Source organism: Salarias fasciatus (assembly GCF_902148845.1).
Source record: "Salarias fasciatus chromosome 23 unlocalized genomic scaffold, fSalaFa1.1 super_scaffold_20, whole genome shotgun sequence".
NCBI lineage: Eukaryota > Metazoa > Chordata > Actinopteri > Blenniiformes > Blenniidae > Salarias > Salarias fasciatus.
The window spans coordinates 12178058-12195232 of NW_021941230.1; the positions used below are offsets into that span (position 1 = coordinate 12178058).

Here is a 17175-nt window from a genome sequence, read left to right on the forward strand (position 1 = left end):
CAACCACCCAAAATCTGGACATTTTATACCGTTTTGAACGACTCGGAGTTGGAGGTCAATAGAAGAAGTTTTAGCACTTTACTCCCCGGCTTGGCCCCGTGTAGAAAGACGTGCCTCCTGTGATCTCCATGGACTGACGTGGGCGTGCTCCTGTTTCTCCACACGGCCCACACCTCACATGCGTGGTGGTGTGCTCATTTCTCCAACTTGAAGGCAATAAAATGATAAGATCACGAGTTGTTGTCATCTGCTTTCGTCATTCCTTTATTTTCCCGTCGTTGTCGGGGCGGATTCCGCTTGTTTCCCCACTCGGGATGGTTGATGTGCTGCTCTGCGTCACCTGCAATGATGGAAACACGTTGGTTTTACAGCTTTGAACTGTAAAACGTTATATAGCTGCTATTTGGGTCATGACTGTGTTTTGAGGAGAAATCATTTTTCCTCTAAACTTGAAACAAAGGGGATATTCATTAGTGCCCCACCAAAGTCAAAAAGATTAGATGTAAATAACACAATGCAGACTTAAATTAAATCGTTTTATTCGCTGATTTCCACTGTATGCCTCTTCAATTCTCCTAATTTGCTCAAAAATTATAGTAAAGCCAAAGAGTCCTTGATCTGCTCCTTATTTCTGATTGTCTTTATGAAATCTGTGTTTCAGAGCAGAGAAACCTCAAACAGTCCAGTGATCTACTTGTGCCCAAACCCCAATTTGCTATATTATAAACAAACTGCGTCTGCATCACAGGTTGATCATTTACAGCCTCACAGACGTACCGGGAAACGGTTTCTAGGCTGCCAGTGTGACAATGAGGAAGTCTTGGGCTGTCGGTCAATAAAAAAAGAAAAGAAAAACCCTTCGTCACATTGTTTTCACTCTGGTTGTTTTTCCCCATTTCTGAAGACATCCTCACCGGGAGCTCGGCCACAGGGAGGTAAGGGAATTCAGTTTGTTTTTTCACTGATGTGGCTCAGAAACCTGAGCGTTTTATTCAGAGCAGGAGTTTTCAAAGTGGATTAAATATCTGCAAATTGTTTCTATAGAGTCAGAAAAGGTCATATCTATAATACGGTTTTCACACTTAAGTGTTTCAAAACACTGTAAAATATCAATTTTAAAGATCGTGTCAAAATCAGAACTTTTTTCCCTTAAAATTTAAGGAATTATGAAGTTTAAGTTTGAATAAAAGCTCGTTCACTCCTACATTAAAAACTTAATTCTGGATCAGGTGATAGATTTGATCAGTTTAGTAAAAACCATATGAGGTGATAAACATGCGGATATCATGTAGCTGTATTTAATCAGTCAATAAATGCTTTATCCAAACATGTAATAAACCAGCCGTGTGTTTCAGACGCGTTTCACCGCCAGACCATTCAGCTTCGTCGTTTTGTGTCTATATTTTAATTTTTTCTAACGATAGAACCTTTCAAGGTTGTTGTTCTTGATCGATTCCCATCCGGGGCAGAGTTCAGAATCTATTTACATTTTAAAACAGAGGTATTGCCCCTTGAGATGAGCCATCTCGTTTTGGAAGGGGACCTCCACATAAACTGAAAATGAATAGTGCAGGTGCAAAGTCAGAACAACAAATCGAAATCCCACGAAAACAAGAACATCAAAACTAGAAACGACAACCTGCTCTGTGTTCAACCAGCCTCCAAATCATTGTTTGTACATCATCCCATACTGCTCTTACATTGCTCCAATAAAGACCCATCCATGAAGAAACTAATAGCAGCTACAGATGCTTCGAAGATGACTGTAAATGGCATTTTGAAACATTGATAGAGAAGTGATTGATCTGATATGAGTAGGAAGGTTGTTCCAGCCAAGAGGAGCTTTCACACTAAAGGCAGATCTTCCGTAAACAGTGTTGGTTCTAGGAACTGTAAAATAAACCTGATCCGCGTGTCGGAGGCTGTACAGAGTATGATACGGCACAAGATATTGCTTTAAGCATTCTGGATAGTTGAAGTAGATGCAGAGAATGTAAACAGGTGGAGGTAGCATTAAAATAGACAACATCTGCATAGTCAAGAATAGGTAGCAGTAACTGAGTGGCTATTCTTGTCCTTACCTGATAACTGAAACAGCTCACAGGTTGATACAATGCTCTTAGACTATAGTTGAGTTTATTAGTAGTTGTATGTATATGTGTTTCAAAGGAGAGGTCTTTTTCCAACCACACACCTAAATATGGTGTATTTGTTCTTGAGAATCGTGTATGTTGCCTAAATTGGACTGAATGAGTGAAACAGTTGAATTACTCCTCTCAGAAACTACTTCTTCTAGGTGTGGTTACTGTTTAACTTCGTTCTATTGGAAAAAATTTATAGAAAATAAAGATGCTCAAAAATGTACCAACCTCTCCGACTGGAGATGTGACGGACATCAACATGGGGAGTGTGTTGATATGGAGTAGTTGCATAATAAGAGGGACGCTATTGGGAAAGAGGAAATGGAGTAATCTAATCTTTACGGGTGGATTAGAATCAGATGGAGGAGTTTGGTTGTGACTCATCAGCTCCTGTGTCTCCATCCTCTCAGACCGACTGACAGCAGGCGGAGGCTGCTGCTCCCAGATGAACCCGTCTGCCGGTGGGATTCGGGAGACTCGATCATGGCCTACCTGGCTCACACGGCTCACGCCCAGCTCGCCGCCCTGTGGGCGGCCTGCGTGGGCTGGATCCTGATCTCCGTGGCCCTGGGACTCATCCAGTGGCGGGTGTGGCTGCTGGCCGACCGGGACGTGGTCAGCTCGGGCGTGGCGTGGGTCGGGCTGTGGAGGGCTTGCTTCAACAGCCACACCGTGGTGAGCCCGGGATTCCAGGCGATGCACTGCAAGTACATCGACCCGACGGAGGCCTTCGCGCCCCCAGAGATCGTCGCAGGTCAAGTTCTCATGCTGCTGTCTGTGCTGGTTGGGATCTGCGGGAACGCCGGGGGGCTCTATTCGATGAGGAACGTGTACTTCGGGGTGGAGAGGGGCTCGGTGGGCTTCATCGCCACAGGCGCGCTGTGTCTGCTGGCCGCCGTCATGTCGCTCGTGCCTCTGGTGTGGAATCTGACCTCGGTGGTGACCAACCAGACCATCCAGTTCCCCCCGGACTTCAAACTGCCCCCGGCCCCGGCTGCGCAGTACGTGGGCTGCGGCATCGGAGTCGGGATGGTGGGAGCGGCTCTCATGGTCGTCTCTGGGATGGTCTTCTGCAGATACAAGGCTCCGGCGCGGGCCAAACCCGGGACGCCGTGCTCTCTGGTTCCTGCCAGCAGGCCGGCGCCGACAGGCCTTTTCACGGTCCTCAAGGGGAAGGACAACCCAGTGTTCGAATTACACGAACACCTGTGACTTCTGGGGTTCCATAGAGAAGAAGAAATGCAGTTTGCATTCGTGTTGATCTTCACTGACGCTGCTCCGTCCGGAGGATGAAGTTCATGATTCATTGTTAACGTTGCCTTTGTTGGGACCGACAAAAACAACCCTACCTGCTGCGTGAGGCGCTTTACTGAATCGGCCACGGCTGCAGGAGGCGCTCGCTGTGCAGCCGGAGGACTTCATGCCCCTCGTCCTGGCCAAAGGAGCTTCAGTGGATGGACAGAGTGCGATTTCCAGTTGTGGGACTGGAGGACAGGCTGACCTTAACCAGGACAAGAAGCCACTGCGTGATGAGATTATAGACCAATTCACTCCGTGTACAGATTTTGTAAGCTGCTCAGAAGCTGCTGTGAGGGATTTCAACAGGAAATCTATTATTTCGTATGTGGTTCATGATTTAAATGTATTATACTCAATAAAAAGGAGCATATCCTGTATTTCTGTATGTTTTTCTCATCCAAGCTCTTCAGTTTAGTTTAAAGTAGTTTGTTTTGGTTGTTCTGTAGAATTTAGGTTTCATTTACTAAACATGAGAAACACGATGCTTGATACCAATGTATTTCCTTTGAATGACTGACCAGTCATATAAAGGCAGAACAGACTTTCAATAAAAAGTTTAACGACAATTTGAAATGTTTGTTTGATGTTGTGCATTTTTAATAAACCAAACCAACAAATTTCAAAGCTTTAAACATGCAAATAAAAAAAAAATCAACTCTGTGCTGCATTTTATCAATTATACAACTTGCAATGCCAACCTTTGTCAAATGGCTGAAATCACTAATTTGCAAAACTATTCGACCAAAAGGAGCAAAGACACACAGTAACACAACCCGCACATTTTTCTTTTTAAATATTTTATTCAAAAAAAGCCAAAACCTCATCTCCAGAATTTCAAACCATCTGTATCAATGTTCCTCTGGTGACACACAGTCCCTTTATTCGACCTCGCTGCCTGTCCTGCCTGGGGGGGGGGATTCTGCCTGGACTACAGATCACCGGAGCCGCTCACAAACGCAACGCTCAGGCGGAGGGAATCCAATTGAGGTAAGCTGCTGGAGCAGAGTTCAAGCCCGCCGGCCTGCGCTGCTCGAGGTGTCTTCCTGCTTAAACACACCTGATTTAAATTAAAGGGTCAAACTCTGAAGCTGATAACGACGCACTCGTCCAAAACACGTGTGTGTGCTCCAGCAGAAAGGTCTGAAACAATGCGAGGCTGCAGCCGAGCCTGGAGGTCAGTTTTTATTACTTTTATTGCACACACCTCTGGGAGCACGGCAACCTTTCACTTGCTATCACTGAATTTTTCCGACCGTAATGTTTACGAATGCAGGCGGAAGCGTCAGGTGTGGCAGGAGAAACATGACGCTGCAGGCCGTTCAGGCTCAGACTGTCCCAGAGGTGCAGTCGATCCAGCATCTGCTGCAGCTGTGACCAGATGTGGATCTCCGTCACGTAAATATGACTGCTTCACACTAAGGTAAAAAAAAATAAGTAAATCTTTGGGGCAGGGACTGCAACTGGTCTTCACCTTCTGGAGGACATTCATACAGTACACAGAATAAAACGTTCATTCCAGAAGCAAAGAGAAAAATTAAAAATAAACGAAACATTGACGTCCCGTGATAACATGTTCCCTCTGCACCAACTGCTGGAGGCTGAACACACTGCGACTGTCGGCAAGCAAAATATTCCTCTAGCAGAATATATTTTGTTCTATCACTACAGAATGAAACCCTCAGCTATAAATAAGAGAACACTGGAGATACACATGGCTTGTCATTCAAACACAAATACTGAATACAACATGTACAAGTAAAGCACATTTATTATCTTAAAAAGGTTTCAAATCTCCAATATGACTGCTTCAGCTCAATTGTTTTTTTACAATTTCATAATGGTGCAGCAATTCACACATGGCACACACAGGCTGTAAATGACTGAAATCAAAGGTAAGAAACATTGACAGGAGGTCTTGTAGTTTGACTTTTAGAAAGATTTTCTGTTCCAAATGAGTGAATCCCATCGATCTGGAATGTATTCAACAGGCAGTGCTGCTTCCGGAAGCCTCCACGAGGTCACGTGTGGCGGCTTCAGGAAATGAGGAGTTATTACATGACTGACAGTAATGTTGCTGATAGACTGACTTTATCAGTTGTATGGTAATGAGTCCAACTATTTCGTAACTTAATAAGTTGCCTGCATACATCCCAACCCACTAAGTTACAATAACCTGTTGGGGTACAGCCATCTGGGGTGTGAAAAATCTTCAAATCCATCAGTGTTTTTTGGTTTTGGGCAATCTCAATCTCAGCTTAACCAATTAAAGTTTAACTTGACTTGTCTCTGTTTTGGAATTCCTAAAAAAAAAAATCGCGTCCGATTACGGCCACATGAGTTCACATATAAAGACGGCAAAAAAACCAAACCTGTAATAGTTGACACATTTTCACAAGAACGTTTTCAATTTTAGGAGGAATAAATCCTTTCTTAGTCTCTGCCAACACTGTAAACAACAAAGTTGCGTGTGTTGGCAATTTTGGGAGTAATGATCACGTTGGATGCTGCAGCCCATGTGAAATAACATGCACATCCAGAGACCCGCTTTCCATTTCCTCACCCTTACCTCAGTGTCTTCACCTTCCTGCCCTGACACATGGAAGCCCTAATTGAGTCCATTTTGATCCAGATGGTTTGAAACTGAACAAAAAATACATACATACAAAATAAAAAAAAAACCAAGGGAAAAATAAGGACTTAGAAATGCAGGCGGTTTAATCGTTCCAAAGTCCACCAGTCTGTTCTTGATACACTTCAATGACGTCCTCGTCCTCCATTCCGAGCTGACGCAGACAGAAAACGCAGATGAATTAGTGAAATATGTCTGTAAACAGTTAAAATGTACAGATCATTCACGACTGCAGGTTTTCCAGAAGTTGATGACAGCTGATATGCAAAGGTTTTTAGAATAATCGAGACGTGTGTACCTCTTTTGGAGTCTGGGTGTCTGCGATTCTCTGTCCTTCAAACAGAAACCTTAGCGTGCTGGCCGGGACACCCTGGGTGAAACAAACGCATCATCTTTTTCCTCTAGTTCCAAAGTTTGAACAAACAGAAGTTTGACTCATAGTCTTTTATCAGTGATGAAGAAGGAGTGGCTGATGGAAAAAATACCTGTCTCTGGCTATAGGACTCTTTCAGTTTCTTTAAATGTGTTGTCATTTTCACTTTGAAGTGGATTTCACTGCTGTCCTGTGGGCAAATGAGAGGAAGTCATGAGAAGCTCAAGTTTTGTTGAAGGCAAAAAGAGACAACAGACTGTTAATACAGAAAGATTACATTCTGGGAGCTCTGTAAATCCAGAAAATTCAGATCATACAATCCATTGATCCTCTTCGAACAGACAATTTCCCACTACAAGCATTATGAAATTGTTTTTCCCCTGGACACAAACAACTGCAGTTGATGTTTTTTGTCATCAGATATAGTAGAAAGTCCCTAAAGTCATGTGTTGACCAGATTTCAAATATACACTTGGGAGTTAAATTAAAGCAGCAAAACTACACAAATCACAAAAAAATAAAATAAAATAAAAAAATCTAGGAATATTACAAAAGATCCAAGAGTGGCACAACCTGAGTATATATAAACAGGTATTAATAATCAGAGTTCAGAAAAAGCTTTTGAAAAGTCTGACAACGGCAGGAGTGAAATGTATATTGAAAACAGGCATACAGTATGTGGATTGAGAAAGTCTGGGAAGTTTTACAAATGGAAGAAATAGCGTATTCTCTGAGGTGGCAAAAAGAAAAAAAAAGATCATTGGAAAATGGACACCAGTTGTATCACTACTTCCATTAGCCTCTCACCTAAACATGCTCTAATACTAAACTTAGTTGTTTTGTTTTGTGCTTCTGATTTAGTATTAACAGTCAATAATCCTAATTTTTTGCTCCTATGTGCAACACTGCCATCCCACTGGATGGACTGAGGGACTTGCATGGCAGCTGTCTCCATTGGTGTGTGGATTCTTCCTCTGGTATTAATACTGGAATATTTAGTACTTAGTAATCAACACTTAGTACAGGAAATACTAGTAAAAGAACTTTTAATGACGTTTTTCCATACCAATGTGTATGTGAATGTTTATTAACAGTGTAAAACGCTTTAATGACTGCTCAAGCGGTGGAAAAGCGACATAAATTAAATCAATTTATCATATATATTACTTTTATAAATTGAAATCAAGCCATTATGCAGACGTGGTTTCAACCAGATGACCACAGCACAGAACCACTTCAGGAATACTGGGAAATACAGTATATCAACACATACCTGTGATCAATACAACACAATTCTTCAGACCCACCCAGCACTGTGTGTATACACACCTGACCAATCACTTTTAACTTGATGTACTCTCCGTCCTTCTTGTCTCCACCGTCTTGGCTGGAAGGTTTTGTCTCCTGAGAATCAAGATGTAAACAAACCCAAATCAACAACAGAAAGCGTCTCAGTGTAAAACACGACTCAGAAAGGCCTTAAAGCTCCAATCAGCTCATATCTACCGTCCGGGATGAGTTACGTTTTTTAACTTTTAGCTACATGACACCGGCGAATGTTGTTATATTTCTGTAGAATCTTTACAAAACCTAACATAAATGCAATAAGTTTTAGGCCTGGAGCTACGCGTGCTAACAGCTAGCATATTAGATAACCAGATACGGAGAAGTGACCACAAAAAATATTTACTGTTATTCTTAACCCTGCTGTGCTCCACCTAATCAACGGCGACTCATTAAAACTCTGATCTTACCGTATCTGACATGTTTCTTCTGTGTGTTTTGGTGAAAAGGAGCAATAAAAGATGTTAGCTGTGGCGCTCAGTCCGCTCCAGCTTGTTGTGAGACTGCAACATCAAACGGAAGTGACGTCAAACTCGAAGTCGATGAGGCTTACTATTTTTGTTTAATAATAAATTAATAAACAGATCTTAAAGACTCTGTGAAACCCGAATCTTATAATGAAAATGGGCTTTATACATTTTTTAAGATGACAAACCTTTACAGCTTCCACTGCTATCCAAGGCCTACTTAAGTCGGTGAATACAGGATTATTTACGATTTGTCGTTTAAAAAGATGCATCAAAATTGAATTAAATATCTTGTGATTTTTTAGTAATTGTGTATTTCTTGGACGCTTTTGGGGTTGTGAGGCTGGGACTTGTCAAGGTAAATAAGGGAGCTTAATTTCCAGGTTATGTCTGTCGAAGTAAAATAAAAACTCGTCGAACAAATAAGGTGATTTTATTTTGTTCCTGCGTCACTTCCGGTAAAGTTGCCTTCATGGCTGCGAGCTTGTCGAGGTGGTTGTGTCAACAGCGAGCGAAGCTACCGTTAACCGAGCTGTAAAGAGGCTCAAGATGGAACCGGTCGACTGATTTGAGGCTTCCAAGCGCAGCGCACAGCTACGGATATATCGCATCTTGCTGTGAGTGACCCCGAGTTTCATCCAGCGGTCTCCTCCTGCTCTCCGTCGGGCCTCCTCGTCGTGGCCCAGCAGGACTCGAGTGAAGTTGGGAGCGGGCTACCAAAGTTCTGCTTCCCCCGGCGGCTCTCCGCGGGGCCCGGGGCTCCTGTCACCGGCCCTGTGGATGAGCGAGTAAAGAGAACTTAAACCAACCTCCAGGTACGATGTTAAAGATAAATCAGCTCGGATTAAACCCTCTCTGCAGAAGAACCTTTATACTGCGGAGCTGTTAGCATTAGCTTAGGTTGACAACTTCCCTGGCCTGACAGCTAGCTCCCAGCGTTAGCCTCTTAGCTTGTCTAAGCAGCTCTATTTGTTGATACAGTCAATTTTTTTCTAATACTATTATCCAAGAAAAGTCCCTACTTGATGGTTTACTGACGATGTTAACTGGGCTAGGCAACAGTTGTTAGCTTGACGGGGTTGTGCAGCTATCATTGGCAAGTCAATTTAAAGGTAATTATACACCTATGGAGGCCATGATGATGGCTATTCTTTAATTTGACACCTTTAGGTTGATTAAAAATGCGCCACAGTTGAACCTCGTGAATATGAACATGTTTACATGCCTACCTACACCTGTGTGGATGCATACGTATTCTCTCATGTATACAGATGCATGGTGTCACATACTGTAATTACATTTAATGAGCTTTGCACACACTCAAGAGCAGGTTATAAAAAGACACTCTCACAGAGTGAAATGCATCCATACATACACACTTGGCACCAATAAATTCCTTTAGGTTAAGGTGATCTGTAACAATGATATTATAATGTGCACATTGCCACAGTCAGAGTGGCTGAAAAGGTGGATTTTAGGATTATTCTGTTTAATTTAACAGTATTTGAGTGGTCTGGGAAAGACTGTAAGTGTGGAATCAAAGGAACTTAGAGGTCGTCCAGGTTCGTGATGACCTACATCGACACCTAATATGTAGTCTTGTCATTTTAGGGTTGGTGTTGTTTTTACTCTTTTGGGAAGACTGGGATTTTTTTAAGTGTTACAAGACTGAAGAGTGGTTCTGGTTCTCAGCCCTTTAAGGGCTTGGTTTTGTTTTAGACATGAGATATACTGGTGTTTTTTTTTAATCGTCTCGGGCTGTTAAAGTCTTGGTCTTAGGATGCTCTGGTCTTGGGTTGTGTGGCCATGACTACAACTGTTGTTCTAGGATGCTGTCTGTCTGTATTGGTGAAGTGTCAAACTAGTAGTGATGTTGGGTGTGAAAGTGTCTGAATAGATCTTATGACCCTCTGCTGAGTGACGCCACAACTTAAAACCAACATTCTGACAGTCTCTTTAAAGCTTTGCTAAGGAATGCTGGGGATTGTTTCCATGTCCAACTGCACACTTGTCTTTTTAATTGATTTACTTGATATCTTAGTTTCTTGAATCATATAGTTGCCTTATTGTCCATCCATTAAATCAGTGCGCAGTCAAAGGTGCAGCAAATGGTTTGTATACAAAATTACATGATATCTTCATAAGATGATCTACGAAAATAGTCTAAATGCAAAACTGTGCCATTCATTGCATTTCTTAACCCATTCATGATCACTCAGTAACTTCAGGCTTTTTAACAGGCGTCCTGAATGACTACATGTCAGGATTTATGTTGTCTTTTTGGTGTTGCAGGAGAAAGGAATCCCTTTGATGGGAGAATCCTCTTTCCTGGCCTCCTGGGTCAATCGCGGTGTCATGATGGGTATGTATGTGTGTTCAGATTGCATTACTGATTGGCGTTGTGCCAACCTCATCTTTTGTCTAAATTACCACCCACCCCTCACCCAACAATGGGTCTTTGACATCTTTCCCTCACAATAATCCCTTGTTGTGTGCTTAAGTGAAACTGGCACTGAATACATCCCTGTTGCCGAACTGGAACTTGAGCAAGATTTAAAACTTGCAATATAGACCAGAAACTACAGAGGATGTTTATTTTATTTCACTCTTAAACTTGATGTGGCTAGAGCTGCCAAATGGTACTGAATGCCCCCCAGACCCTTTTATCAGTGTATCTACTTGTATTCAGGGCATATGTCATGCATGTCCACCCTGATCCATCCATTAGAACAAAATGAGACTCCAGGATAATTAAAGGGGTGATGGCAGTTTAATTTATGTGCTACCAGAATGAGGGGGATATTAGCCAGGGGCACGCCACTCAATGTTTTTATATTTATACAAGAAAAGGTCTTGTCAAGCTTGAGTGTACATCAAATATATTTCATGTTCATGCTGACTTGGCGTCGGTCTCCCCAGATGAGCAGGAGGCGCTGAACTCGATCATGCAGGACCTGGCCGAACTGCATCGCTCCAGCCGTCCTGCCATGTTCCTGTCGGACCTGGGCAAACCCAAAGCCTCCTCTCCCAAGAACCAGGTGAGCGCTCAGATCTTCTCAAATGCTCGTTCATCTCCACGAATGAAACTCGGCGTGATGTGAGAGGTTTTGTTCGTCTCTCCAACAGAACGACGTGAGAGTCAAGTTCGAGTTCAAAGGAGAGAAAAGGTGAGGGTTCCTCTGTGTTGATGGCGTTCATGTTATCAGTGGTAACCAGCAGTTCTGTTATTTTCACCCTCTAACCTCTGCTCCTCTCTGCAGGATCTTACAGTTCCCTCGACCTGTCAAGCTGGAGGACCTACGAACGAAAGCTAAAGTGGCCTTTGGCCAGACGATGGACCTTCACTACACCAACAATGAGGTACCAAGCTCCAAGGTTCCAGACACTTTTTGTTAGGGTGTGTTTTCTAGGTGATTAATAGTGTTTTTTGTCTTTCAGTTGGTGATTCCTCTGACCACTCAGGACGACCTGGACAAAGCTGTGGAGCTGCTGAATCGCAGTGTTCACATGAAGAGCTTGAAGATCCTCCTCGTGCTCCAGAACTCCTCTCAGGTTCGCTCCGCCACGTGACCGCTTGACGTAATGACGCACGGTACCAGAGGAGTAACTTAAGAAAAGGTTTTTCCCACCTGGGACACAGTTACACCAGAAACTGTGTCAAACAGTCGTCAGGTTCAAAACAGTCGCCTTTGTTTGTTTCTCCAGAACTCTTCATCCAACATGGAGTTGTTGCCGTCCCACGAGGAACTGGACAACACGGGCTTCAGGGTGGCAGACAAGAAAAGCATGCTGGCTTTGATAGGTGAGCAGTCCATCTCTGTCGCGCTTCCCCAACATGGACTCCTCAAAACAGACGATTTAAAATGTTTTTTATATATATATATATATATGTTTCCTCAGGTTCCCATTCAACGGACCGCAGCTCTCCTCCTCCAGGATACATTCCCGACGCTCTCCAGCAGGTGGCGAGAAACGGCTCCTTCACCAGCATCAACAGTGAGGGCGAGTTCATCCCCGAGAGCATGGACCAGGTACCGAAGCTGAAGGGCCGTCAGAGCCGAGCTGCAGCGTGCCGATTCTGTTCCGATGTGAATTTCTCTGTTTTCTCCAGATGTTGGACCCGTTGTCCATGAGCAGTCCGGAGAACTCTGCGTCCGGAAGCTGTCCCTCTTTAGACAGTCCGCTAGACAGGTCAGATGGACAAAACCCGACACGGACATCTTTAAACGGCCCGTTGTTAACACATTACTGTCCATGTGTGCAGTGACTACCCCAAGTCCAGGATGCCCCGAGCACAGAGCTACCCCGACAACCATCAGGACTTTCCAGGCAGGTGTTTGAAGAGCTTCCTCTTGGTAATGAAATGAAATCTTTACTGATAAATCGTCATATTTTCTTCTACAGAGTACGACATCCCTGTTTTCGAGAAGTCTGGGAAAGGGGGGACGTATCCCCGCCGGTACGGTATTCCCTTTGGCCAGGATTATAGCGATGGTGAGTCGTTCTCCTCCAGATGCAGAAATGATCCGATTCCTGAAGGAATCGTGACGGCTGCCGTTGTTCCAAGCAGGGCGGAAAACCTTCCCTCGGGCTCGGCGAACACAGGTCCACGGCTTCCGCTCCCCCGTCAGCTTCAGCCCCACCGAGCAGTCCCCGAGCACCAGCAGCGGCAGCAGCGTCTTCACCCCGGACCTGGAGGAGGCCCCCGGGCCGGCCAGGAGGCCCCGGAGGGGCAGCGACATCGAGCCCAACCCCAACCCCACCGCCCCCACCCTCTCCGTCATGGACATCAGTCCGCCCAGCCGCTGTGAGTCCTCACGTCACTTCCACCCTGCTGCAGCGCCGTCTCCAGCGAAAGTAACTGTTCTCCACGTCACTTTCAGCTCCTCGGGCTCCGACCAACTGGCGCCTGGGGAAGCTGCTGGGACAGGGCGCCTTCGGACGGGTCTTCCTGTGCTACGACGCCGACACGGGACGGGAACTGGCTGTGAAGCAGGTCCAGTTTGATCCCGAGAGTCCTGAAACCAGCAAGGTGGGTGGAGCGCGAGATGACAGAGGCAACACGGAACACCTGCGAGACGTAACGGTTTCTGTGTTGCTTTCTTGACGCGTCTCAGGAGGTGAGCGCCCTCGAGTGTGAAATCCAGCTTCTGAAAAACTTGTGCCATGAGCGGATCGTCCAGTACTACGGCTGTCTGCGAGACTCCATGGAGCGGACGCTCTCCATCTTCATGGAGTACATGCCTGGAGTGAGTGTTGGCAGATAAAACTCTGTCCTTTACTGACTTTGAAGATGATTTTCTTCATTTCGTTGTTTTTTTTTTTCCTCTCAGGGCTCCATTAAGGACCAGCTGAAGTCTTACGGCGCTCTGACGGAAAATGTGACTCGTCGCTACACCCGACAGATTCTCGAGGGCGTTTCCTACCTGCACAGCAACATGATCGTCCACAGGGACATCAAAGGTGAGCCGGACTTGAAGCTGAAACAGTTTTTTTTTTTCGTGCGGTGTGGCGTGTGGAGCGGCGGCGGAGTGACTCCTCCTGCTTCCTCAGGGGCCAACATCCTCCGTGACTCTGTGGGCAACGTGAAGCTGGGAGACTTCGGGGCCAGCCGGCGGCTGCAGACCATCTGCCTGTCCGGAACGGGGATGAAGTCGGTGACCGGCACCCCCTACTGGATGAGCCCGGAAGTGATCAGCGGAGAGGGCTACGGCAGGAAGGCCGACATCTGGTGAGGCCGCTGGGATTGATCGGCGCTCTGCTCCTCCCGGCTCCGTGGAGCAGGCGGTGCTAAAATGTCCTTTCCTCTTTTTCAGGAGCGTGGGCTGCACCGTCGTGGAGATGCTGACGCAGCGCCCTCCGTGGGCGGAGTTTGAGGCCATGGCCGCCATCTTCAAGATCGCGACGCAGCCCACAAACCCAGTCCTCCCCCCTCACGTGTCGGACCACTGCCGAGAGTTCCTCAAACGGATTTTTGTGGAGACCAAGCAGCGCCCGTCTGCGGATGAGCTACTGAGGCACATCTTTGTACATTAACTGCTGGAACTCCCCCTCCCCCCACCCCCAGCCCCACCCGCCTGTCAAACAGCCTTAGCTGACGGGGGGACGGTCCCGCCTCTGAGCCCGCCCCCCCCTCTCGCCTCCACATCGGACCTGGGAGCAGGTGGCGTGTTTGTGCCGGGTGGTGCGTCAAAACGTTTGTACTCGAGTTTTTATTTTATTTTTCTCCGCAAGATGCACCTTAATTTGTGGAACGGAGGCGCGAAGCCCGTCCTCCCGACGCGATGAAAAAACAGAAAAGAAAAAAAAACAACAACTCCTTTTTTTATGTTTGTACGGTTTCCTCTCCTCACGCCTGCCGGAGTGGGAGAGCGTCGGCGTTGTGGACCTACAGGAGCTGAGACCTGACTCTGGACCGGCCCGGTTCCCCCCAGTCTCGCCGACCCGACCCCAGAATGTAGTCTTCTGCCAAAACCCAGAGCGACGGTGGTGACCTGGGCCCGCTGCTACAGACGGACAAAACACTCCCCGGAAAGTCTCCACTCCCCCTCCCCAGTCTGCGTGCGCTTCGTCTCTCTGCCCTCCTCCTCCTCCTCCTCCATCATCTTCGTTCTTTGCCGCGTGCCTTTTCAGTTTCTGTCGGAGTGAGTCTGGACTTGGTGTTGCTTTGCCTCCCGGATAAAAACTGCCTTCACACCGTTTCGCCCGGAACCGGCGGAGCTCCCTCCAGCCGCGACGTCCGTTTCTGCATTTTCACTCGATCTCAGCTCGGCTCATCCCCTCCTCACCAAAAAAAAAAAAAACCAAGTTACTGTGCCAACATAAAACTGGGGAGTGGCTGGAGATTTAGTTTTGCTCCCTTTTGTTCTCGTCAGATTTTCCTCTGCTGCTTCTCAGAGCTGCTTCAGCTGGATCAGGAATTTCTCACCTGCTTGTTTTTCTTTTTATAACAAATTCCGTCAAAGTATTTCTCGTTTGCAAGCTTTAAATTAGGATGTTTCATTTTCTGAAACAGAATAATTTGGACCTTGAAGCATCTGGAAATTGTGAGAAATATATTTTTTACAGCCTGAAATGAACTATCCTGAACTATATTATTGTTATCACAAAGAAATCAAGAAAATACTCACTTTTAAAAAGCCTTAATCAGTATTTCAGCTTAAAATAATCTGAAGAGAAGCAGGAGAGGAACGTCTGAGGAAACTGTACGAAGTTAAAGGCTCGTGTGTCATTTCACCAACAGGTACTTAACCGTCTGCTGCAGCCAAGAGCGTCGCTGTCTGGTATCAGTGCGCTCTGCCCGTTTGCTCTGTTGTTTTGTATTTTTTTTTAATTAATGCACTCCAATAGGCCAGATGTTCCAGCATCTGGCTGTGCTTTTTATGTCGGTACTGCAGTCGAATCAGCCGCATTAACGTGATCTTGTCACTTTATTCAGAACCTCAAACGCTCCATCTATGCACACACTGCATCATTTCACCGGCTTTAATCACACATTTCAGTTCGTCGCTCTCGTGATTCTCAAAGCCGCTCGACTTTAAAACGCGTGTCCGATCAGCCACTCCATCCACACTGGTTGTGGAAAACCTTTCACGAACACAACATACTGCATCTTATCAGCGGTACGTCTCCAGATTGAGTACGCAGACTTGTAGAGAGTCTGGCATGAGACAGCAGACCCGGTGAACTGTCTGGTACAGGTGGAGCTTTGACGCCATTATGCACTAGCCATCATTCACTGAAGCTCTGTCACGGTTCCCCGTGGGCTGCCGCTCCGGCAGCCACCTTTTCTTTGCACATTTTAAGGATTTTTCTTTCCTTTTTTTTTTTTTTTTTTAATGGTGTGAATGTTGACAGATGTGTGTGTGTGAGCACGCAGTGCCGATGTTAAACTCTTCATGAATGTAACGTCTCATTTTGACTGTCAGGTGCTTTCGCTCACCGCAGTGGATTAACCAGTATTCCCAGTATTCTTCACCTGCAAAGATACTCCTGTACTTCACTTCTCAGTGTCTGAAGCCACTGCTGCCACTCGTGTGCGTGTGTGTGAGAGTGTGTGCGTGCGTGTATGCTTGTGTGTGTGCGCGTGTGTAAAACTTTGCATTTACTGCAGGTTTTTCGCCCAAAATGCCTTGAGCATTCTGACTGTCGGGGGTGACATCCTAGAAATAATCAGAAAAACTACATAAAAATCATGTACAAATGTATAAAATGAAATTGTACCTTTTTTTTTTTTTTTTTAAGGAAAGTACACTTATATCCCAACTGTTTGGTCTCTGTGTTGTTAAAGAAGCCATGTTTATAATTCTAATTGGTTTGTGACCAATGCGCCTGTTTATATCAGATCTGTATATCAGTGGTACGCATAATTTTTTAATATATATTTTTTATTTTACTTTTTTTTTTTTAATGGGAGATTTTATGCATGGTTGGGTCCTGAGAGATGCAGCGGTGCCATTGAATGGTTGCTGTCTTTTGGCAAAAATTCTGGACGTATTGCAACAGGTCTGTGTTCATAATTACAACAATTATGACAATGAAAACAATAAAAAGATATTTATTTCACCTTGTTGAATTTTATCATTTCTGGCCTTTTGTGTGTATTCATGTTATGTAAGTGTTGTACCACGTGGTTTACACTGGATGAGACAGGTAAGACTCCAATACTGTAATTTACCTGAATTCCAATTTAAATTTTTTTTTTATATATAGCTATAATAAATGTTCAGATCACCGCTGTTTATTTTTCATTTTAAACCCGTTTTCTCATTATAGTCATTCGAATTATACATAAAGCGTTGTAAAATATACTGTAATACATGGTTCCAGTTGTGCACGAGAAACAAAGGGGGACCCATTTCTGTGTGACACCTCAGATGAAAGCGTGGAAAACGGTCACTGGCGCTTATTTATTTTCATGTC

At 45.1% G+C, this 17175-nt stretch overlaps 3 protein-coding genes across 3 annotated transcripts; 2 read left to right on the forward strand and 1 right to left on the reverse strand.

Annotated features, from left to right (window-relative positions):
* Positions 1 to 2624: 2624 nt before the first annotated feature.
* On the forward strand, positions 2625 to 3353 carry LOC115383640 (claudin-34-like). Its single transcript, XM_030085773.1, has one exon. The coding sequence runs from the start codon at positions 2625 to 2627 to the stop codon at positions 3351 to 3353; it is 729 nt and encodes a 242-aa protein (XP_029941633.1).
* Positions 3354 to 4221: 868 nt separating this feature from the next.
* On the reverse strand, positions 4222 to 8321 carry sumo1 (small ubiquitin like modifier 1). Its single transcript, XM_030086367.1, has 5 exons — positions 8197 to 8321; positions 7772 to 7846; positions 6555 to 6632; positions 6368 to 6439; positions 4222 to 6223 (listed from the first exon to the last, which is right to left on the reverse strand). The coding sequence occupies exons 1-5, from the start codon at positions 8206 to 8208 to the stop codon at positions 6155 to 6157; spliced, it is 306 nt and encodes a 101-aa protein (XP_029942227.1). The 5' UTR covers positions 8209 to 8321; the 3' UTR covers positions 4222 to 6154.
* A 401-nt stretch (positions 8322 to 8722) lies between these two features.
* On the forward strand, positions 8723 to 15098 carry map3k2 (mitogen-activated protein kinase kinase kinase 2). Its single transcript, XM_030086330.1, has 17 exons — positions 8723 to 9068; positions 10546 to 10615; positions 11173 to 11291; positions 11380 to 11420; positions 11514 to 11613; positions 11692 to 11805; positions 11959 to 12055; positions 12154 to 12284; positions 12365 to 12444; positions 12518 to 12582; positions 12658 to 12747; positions 12824 to 13060; positions 13137 to 13285; positions 13371 to 13502; positions 13587 to 13716; positions 13807 to 13984; positions 14070 to 15098. Exons 2-17 carry the CDS (start codon positions 10564 to 10566, stop codon positions 14287 to 14289), a joined length of 1935 nt encoding a protein of 644 aa, XP_029942190.1. The 5' UTR covers positions 8723 to 9068; positions 10546 to 10563; the 3' UTR covers positions 14290 to 15098.
* Positions 15099 to 17175: the final 2077 nt, after the last annotated feature.

What these genes read in the sequence shown, in the direction of transcription:
- LOC115383640 (XM_030085773.1), top strand. Translation starts at nt 2,625, where the DNA reads ATGGCCTACCTGGCTCACACGGCTCACGCCCAGCTCGCCGCCCTGTGG.
- sumo1 (XM_030086367.1), bottom strand. An exon ending in AGTTAAAAGTGATTGGTCAG is followed by an intron (nt 6,633 to 7,771) that starts GTGTGTATACAC and finishes ATTTGCCCACAG; the next exon opens with GACAGCAGTGAAATCCACTT. An exon ending in ACACCCAGACTCCAAAAGAG is followed by an intron (nt 6,224 to 6,367) that starts GTACACACGTCT and finishes TGTCTGCGTCAG; the next exon opens with CTCGGAATGGAGGACGAGGA.
- map3k2 (XM_030086330.1), top strand. Translation starts at nt 10,564, where the DNA reads ATGGGAGAATCCTCTTTCCTGGCCTCCTGGGTCAATCGCGGTGTCATG. An exon ending in TTCACTACACCAACAATGAG is followed by an intron (nt 11,614 to 11,691) that starts GTACCAAGCTCC and finishes TTTGTCTTTCAG; the next exon opens with TTGGTGATTCCTCTGACCAC. An exon ending in CGTCCACAGGGACATCAAAG is followed by an intron (nt 13,717 to 13,806) that starts GTGAGCCGGACT and finishes CTGCTTCCTCAG; the next exon opens with GGGCCAACATCCTCCGTGAC.